We start from the raw sequence: 7,795 nt of genomic DNA, 5'->3' as shown, positions 1-7,795 counted from the left end.
AATCTACAAGACAAATCTACACAAAAGTCCAAACCCTTCATCTCAGAAGAAGAGAGGAAAAGAAGATCAGAAAGAATGAAGAAATACTGGGTCCTAAGAAAAGAACAACACACAAAGAAATAGTTGACCCAGCGTACCCCAAAGAGGGTGAAATAAAAGAAGAAGAAGAAGAAGAAGAAGAATTAATGACCAAATTTAAAAAGTTATAGACAACTGTGTGGATTGACCTATTTAAAACCACTTTTCCATTAATCACCATTCGTTTTTTTAAAAAATGAGAGCATTTAATACATAAACTTTCCTATTTGTTCTTAAAAACAAGGATCTTTGATATAGTCTGTTATTACTAACGACAGATTAGTTATCTATGTTGTAAATTGGCTTGACATTATTGATTTTTTAGTTTTTTTGGAAGGCTCCTGTGCTAAATGATGCATTAATGATATAAGACAGTTGGAAGGTATGTGTCTTTCACTGTATTGTCTTAGGTTGTCTGGAATCCCATCATTCCTAAATTACTTTTTATATCTATCTGTAAGTTTCATACATTTAATATACGGGATGGAGAAACATCGTATTGTCATTCATAGGGTAATAACTCTCAAATTAGAATGAGATTTAGTTTAAATCAAGTGTTTGTGGATATCCTGACTATCAGCAGTGGGTCTTTAGCAGTCTTGCCTTCACTTTTCACGATAAAGTTGACATATCTTTTCCTTTTTATTACTTCTAAAGATGATTTCATTTTGTAACTATATTTCTTAATGTATGAGTGATTATCATACTTTGTATGTAGTATAATAATTTTCTTCTGCTTTAACTGTTGTAAATTTTTACATGTGGTTCAATGCTTCAGTTTCCCTGGCAGACTTAGTTACCTCCCTTGGATGTCTGTTACTTATCTGTTCCCTGGATTACTCATGTGTTTGACAACCCCTAAGAAAATGGTGGGATTTTAATGCTGAGCTTTGCAGGTGTGACCTCCATTGCAGAGGTGTCAAGAGGAAGGGTGAGACATGGGTAAGAGGAGGTATGACGACCCCTATCCATCGAGTGACATGTCGACGGTGGTGCTGGGTAGAACTGTGGTGAAATTTCATGCCGATGTGACGTCACTAATACACCTTACACCTCACTTGATCTTCTGAACTCCTTCTTGCTGTTTGAAACTTGGTCGAGCTGCAGGGTGATGTTGCAGGGCACCATGCTTGCTATTATAGAGGAGGATTCAATACACCTGTGAGCCAAATTTCATACTTCCCTGTTGTACTCGGGGGAAATAACGAGGTTTTAAAAAAGTGACTCCTTAATCCTTTTTTGCAATGTTATTATGCATCCTTCTGCTGTCAGCATTAATTAGCCTTTTCTCTCTGTGAGTGTTTATCATTGACCAATAGATCCTTCTCAGATTAAATATTTAAGATCAATATAACTTTGATTTCACTGACATATTCAAATTTGTGCCTGCTAACAATTACTTCGAATTATTGCTTCAGACCCATTTATAAAGCTATAGTGTCTTCATGTACTTACGGTGTTATATTAAAACATGAGAACAAATTGATCAATTGTTGTAGTTTGACACAGTCATTTTTAAAATTAACTTTAAAAACTGTAAGAATAGTTATACTTTTCTTCACCTGATAGAGAAGCGCTTCTATTTACAATGAAGGCAACTGTTCAGGGTTAGCACATAATGTATTGTGGAAGATCTTGCTTGGCAATTGAAATATTGATGTGCTTTGATACAATATCAGACATAGAATGAAATACAAAAACAAACCATATGAAACTGGATACATAAGGCAACTGAGTTTGATGTGGTTTGTTTTTCATTCTATGTCTTATGATTATGTATCAAAATGCATCAGTGAATTAATTTGCGACCATGACTTTCCACAATTCATTACATACCATTTTTTAGGTTACACTACTCAGTTTTGTAATCAAAATTTTTATCAACATAAAGAATGAGTCACCAATACGATTGTGTTAATAAATGTACTGTCGCATTTACATGGGAACGAAGGTATATGCAAATATTCCCAGTTCATTGTCATACTTACACTCAGTGACTAAACTAAAACTATAGTAACATTATACTGAAATCAAAATACCTCTGCAATATTTTCAGTCCCCTGGTGCGACAGGGAAGTATGAAATTTGGCTCACAGGTGCATACAACCCTCCTCTATAATGGCAAGCATGGTGCCCTGCAACATCACCCTGTGCACCTCAGCAAGTGCATACTGTCAATTACAACACATTTTAAACATGTTGCAGTATTGTAAATAGTAATGTGTTACTTTAACGTTAGTCAGTGATTAAAAGGAATTACTGCAGCCTGGAATAAGATACCTATCACAATGTGTATGAACATTTTGCCACCTCACAAAGTTTTTATTTTTGTAGATGAAGGCAAAAGCCATTTTTGTCATAACACTAACTATTCTCATACACAAACAAACGGCTCAAAACTTACACCACTGAATGAACAGAAGCAGAACAAGAGCAGATCCATCTACTGCTACTTACTGAAGCTCTTGTTAGGCTATACCAAAAGTACACAACACCTGTAAGCTAAGGTACAAACTATGTGGAAATGAAGATAGCAGTAGAAAACAGAAGGACATGGAGAGAAACTTATGCTTCATACACAACACATCTGTCACGCTATACAGCATAACAGTGATTGAGTAGGGTTGAACAACCTGTCTTGCCTATGTTACTTACATTTCTCTCTGAAGAGCTCAGTGTAGTGCTCGTAAATGTAAACTACATCTACATCGACATGGATACTCTACAAATCACATTTAAGTGCCTGGCAGAGGGTTCATTGAACCGCCTTCACAATCCTCTATTATTCCAATCTAGTATAACGAGCGGAAAGAATGAACACTATATCTCTCCGTATGAGATCGGATTTCCCTTATTTTATTGTGGTAATCGTTCCACCCGATGTAGGTCGGTGTCAACAAAATATTTTTGCATTCGGAGGAGGAACTTCGTGATTGGAAATTCGTGAGAAGATTCCGTCGCAACGAAAAACGCCTTTCTTTTAATAATTTCCAGCCTAAATCCCGTATCATTTCTGTGACACTCTGTCCCATATTTCGCGATAGTACAAAACGTGCTGCCTTTCCTTGAACTTTTTCGATGTACTCCATCAGTCCTACCTGCTAAGGATCCCACACCGCCCAGCACTATTCTAAAAGAGGACGGACAAGCATAGTGTAGGCAGTCTCCTTAGTAGGACTCTTAAATTTTCTATGTGTACTGCCAATAAAACGCAGCCTTTGGTTAGTCTTTCCCACAACATTTTCTATATGTTCTTTCCCATTTAAGTTGTTTGTAATTGTAATAGCTATGTATTTAGTTGAATTTACAGCTTTTAAATTAGACTGATTTATCGTGTAAGTTTCTTTTTAGTACTCATGTGGATAACCTCACACTTTTCGTTATTTAAGGTCAACTGCCACTTTTCGCACCATTCACATATATTTTCTACATCGCTTTGCAGTCTTCTGATGACTTTATTAGTCGATAAACGACAGCGTCATCTGCAAACAACTGAAGACGGCTGCTCAGATGGTCTCCCATCTCGTTTATATAGATAAGGAACAGCAAAGGGCCTATAACACTACCTTGGGGTACGCCTGAAATCACTTCTGTTTTACTCGATGACTTTCTGTCAGTTACTATGAGCTGTGGCCTCTCTGACAGGAAATCGCAAATGCAGTCAAATAACTGAGACGATATTCCATAAGCACGCAATTTTACTACTAGCCGCTTGTGTGGTACAGTGTTAAAAGCCTTCCGGAAATCCAGGAATAAGGAATCGATCTGAAATCCCTTGTCAATAGCACTCAGCGCTTCATGTGAATAAAGAGCTAGTTGTGTTTAACAGGAACGATGTTTTCTAAACCGATGTTGACTGTGTGTCAATAGACCGTTTCCTTCGAGGTAATTCATAATGTTCGAACACAATATATGTTCTAAAATACTGCTGCATATCAACGTTAACGATATGGGCCTGTAATTTAGTGGATTACTCCTACCGCCTTTCTTGAATATTGGTGTCACCAATGAAACTTTCCAGTTTTTGGGTACGGATCTTTCGTCGAGCGAACGGTTTTATATGATTGTTAAGTATGGAGCTAACGCATCAGCATACTCCGAAAGGAACCTAATTGGTATACAGTCTGGACCACAAGACTTGCTTTTATTAAGTGATTTGAGTTGCTTCACTACTCCGAGGTTATTTACTTCTATGTTACTCATGTTGGCAGCTGTTCACGATTCGAATTCTGGAATATTTACTTCGTTTTCTTTTGTGAAGGCATTTCTGAAGGCTGTGTTAAGTAAATCTGCTTTGGCAGCACTGTCATCGGTAGTATCTCCATTGTTATCGCGCAGACAAGGCATTGATTGTTTCTTGCCACTAACGTACTTCACATACTACCAGAATCTCTTTGGATTTACTGCCAGGTTTCGAGACAAAGTTTCGTTGTGGAAACTTATAAGCGTCTCGCATGAAACTCCGCATTAAGTTTCGAGCTTCTGTAAAGGATCGCCAACTTGGGGATTTGGCGTCTGTTTAAACTTGGCATGTTTGTTTCATTGTGTCTGCAACAGTGTTCCAACAGTGTTCCAGCTCTGTCGTTTGTTAGTTTATTTGGTATAAACCTCCCAGTTGCTGCCGATACTATTTCTTTGAATTTATGTCACATCTGGTCAGTAGTGGGACAACCTTCGTGTTACGACACACTGCATTGTTGCCAAATTTATTCAAGATGGCGGCGCTGATGTCATCCAAGATGGCGGCATGTAGACTTGGCAACAGCGAATGACATCCAAGATGGCGGCTTTTGGCGGTAAAATAGGTCAATTGGGCTACATCCACTAGTGTAAGCCTCCAGAAGAAATGGCGGGAAGGTTGAATTTTTGCGGGAAAATAGGTCAATTGTGCTATGTCCACTAACCTAAGCCTCGAGAAGAAATCGGCTCCAAATTCAAATTCCAACAAGATAATGCATGCAAAACCTTAATTTTCTTTATTATTATTTATTATCATTCATTATCATTTATTATTATTTATTATTATGATTTATTATTATTTATTATTATTGGCCTACCACCACTAGAAAATGCACTCTAAATTCAAATTCCAGCATGATAATGGCTGCAAAACTGTACTAGTTTTTATCCCTCCATTACACACACTGCAGACTGTGAGTCTGCAGTTTTATCTTTCCATCAACAATCACTTATAAATTCAAGATTTCCATTAGCGGCTTTTTCTACCTTCCGCTCGTTCTGTTGCGAATTATTGGCAACAATTTAAGTTAGTCATTATTGCCAGAAGCAGCAGTCTCATGAAGTGTGGAGTGTCAGTCTGCGTGTGTGCATTCGTGTGGTGTGGTTCTTTTAGGATGTATTTCAGGTAAGGAGGTTTCTTCCTTTATAATAACATAGAGAGTTACGTTTAGAAACTTTTTTATTTATTTATTATCCAAACTGTCATACAATTATGAGCCTTTTCATTGACCAACACCGATTAGTGAAATAAGCTATATACTTTTTTCTTCAGAAGAAATGACGATCAGTGGTTTGACGAAGAGCTTGGTAATGAAGAATGTAGTGATCTGGAGTCAATATTCGAAAGTGGTCACTATTCAGACAGTGAACAGTCGCTGGACGAAAGTGATTCTATCGAAAAATTTTATTTGTATTTTGGGAAAGACGATATGCAATTGAGCCATCGATCTCTAATCCAAAACAGAAGAGTAAGAAGACCTCAACATAATATTGTCTAGCATTTACCGGGAGTCATAGGCAAAGCAAAAAATGCCAAGCGTCCAATTGATTGTTTACAACTTTTCTTCACAGATGACATTTTAGAAGAAATTGTTCGCTGCACTAATATTTACATTGCTACCATCCATTCTAAATATTCCAGAGAAAGAGATGCTGCAGACACTAACATTACAGAAATCAAAGCTTGTTTAGGACTCCTTTTCTTGGTGGGTGTGCTATGAACATCACACACAAATTTATTAGATATCTGGGCTGCAGATGGTACTGGAGTGGAGTACTTCAGACTTTCAATGGGCATAAACTGTTTCTGTTTCTTGCTGACATTTCTGAGATTTGATGATGTCAGAAAAAGAGCTCATCGGAAGGAAACAGACAAATTAGCTGCTGTCCGATTCTTGATAGATCAGTTCAATGAAAACTGCAAGAAACATTATAGTTTATCAGAACTAGTTACAGTAGATGAAATGCTGAATGCATTCAGGGGCAGATGTGGATTTATACAATACATTCCATCAAAACTGGCAAAATATGGTGTAAAAATTTTTGCACTTACAGATGCAAGATGTCCTATACCAGCCATTTATAAATATATTGTGGAAAGCAAGTGGATGGGCCTTATCTCTGCGATAACACACATCATGCTATTGTCAAAAGAATATCCAAATCTGGCAGAAATGTAACATCTGATAACTGGTTCACATCAATTCCACTTGCGGTTGACTTGTTGGAAAATGACAAGCTGACAATGGTTGGAAAAATTCGAAAAAATAAACGTGAAATTCCTCCATTTATGACAGTAGCAAAAGATCGTCCCGTGGAATCCAGCATTTTTGCATTTAGGAAGAATATGACACTGGTTTCATATAAACCTAAGAAAGACAAGGTTGTTCTGGCAATGCCTACTTTACATGATGATGACAGTCTTGATAGTGATTCGGAAAAGTGCAAGCCAGAAATAATAACATTTTACAGTGAGACTAAATCTGGTGTGGATAAAGTTGATGAGATGAAATGTACATACTCTGTGACAAGAATTACCAGAAGATGGCCATTTATAATTTTTTCCTCTCTTCTAAATATTGCTGGAATGAATGGATACATAATTTACGAGAGCAATTCGAATTCAACAATTCTCAAAAAAGACTATCTAAAAGTTCTTGCCAAAGAACTGTTCCATGATCATATGACAATGAAGGTCAATCATCTAAGTACATTGGTGAACATCAAGAATCGTATCAAGGAAATTTTGGGATTACCAACAGCTGAAGTTCTTCCTAGACCTCCACAAACAACAGCTTGAGGAAGATGCAACTTCTGTGATAGGAAAAGAAACAGACTGACGAGATTTTCCTGCAATGTGTGCAATAAATTTGTATACCTGGAACATGTCAGTGCATATCAGTGCAATGAGTGCAGTGAAAATGGCATCTACCATGAGTGATTTACTCGACTTCACAGTGAGGCTGTAAACAATAGTTTTCTGAAAAAGTTTCTGAACTAATTTACGTAAGGTAAGTGTTGGTTAATATTCATTTGGAAAACAGAGAAAAAACAGAATGAACATAAATTTCAGCGAGTACAATAAATGTTCTTATTGGTTTACATGTAAATTATGAGTTAAAATATTTTATGTACACTACTGATGCTGTAATAGATTGTGTTTACGATTTCATTGTTTTATTTATGTTATCCAGACTCGAATTTATTATATTTGCACACTGTAATGTCAGAATTGTTCATGAAAATGGTATAAAACGCAATGCAGACTCTCAGTCCACACACGTGTAGCGGAGGTAAAAAAAATCGAGCGTGTAGCAGAGGGTTATTATTATTTATTATTATTCATTATCATTTATCATTTATTATTATTATTTTTATTGGCCTACCTCCACTAGAAAATTGCGCCAAATTCAAATTCAAACACTATAATGTCTCGAAAACTGTACTTCTATTTACTGTAATCGTTTATTATTTATTC

General features: G+C 36.6%; 1 protein-coding gene across 1 annotated transcript; it reads left to right on the top strand.

The window, feature by feature from the left end:
* Positions 1 to 6,562: 6,562 nt before the first annotated feature.
* Positions 6,563 to 7,117, top strand: LOC126419622 (uncharacterized). The gene has a single exon (XM_050086809.1). It carries the CDS (start codon positions 6,563 to 6,565, stop codon positions 7,115 to 7,117), a length of 555 nt encoding a protein of 184 aa, XP_049942766.1.
* Positions 7,118 to 7,795: the final 678 nt, after the last annotated feature.

The sequence above is a fragment of the Schistocerca serialis genome, chromosome 9 (assembly GCF_023864345.2).
Source record: "Schistocerca serialis cubense isolate TAMUIC-IGC-003099 chromosome 9, iqSchSeri2.2, whole genome shotgun sequence".
NCBI classification, from domain to species: domain Eukaryota; kingdom Metazoa; phylum Arthropoda; class Insecta; order Orthoptera; family Acrididae; genus Schistocerca; species Schistocerca serialis.
Note: the sequence above shows the minus strand (reverse complement) of the source record. Positions and strands in the feature narration are given on the sequence as shown.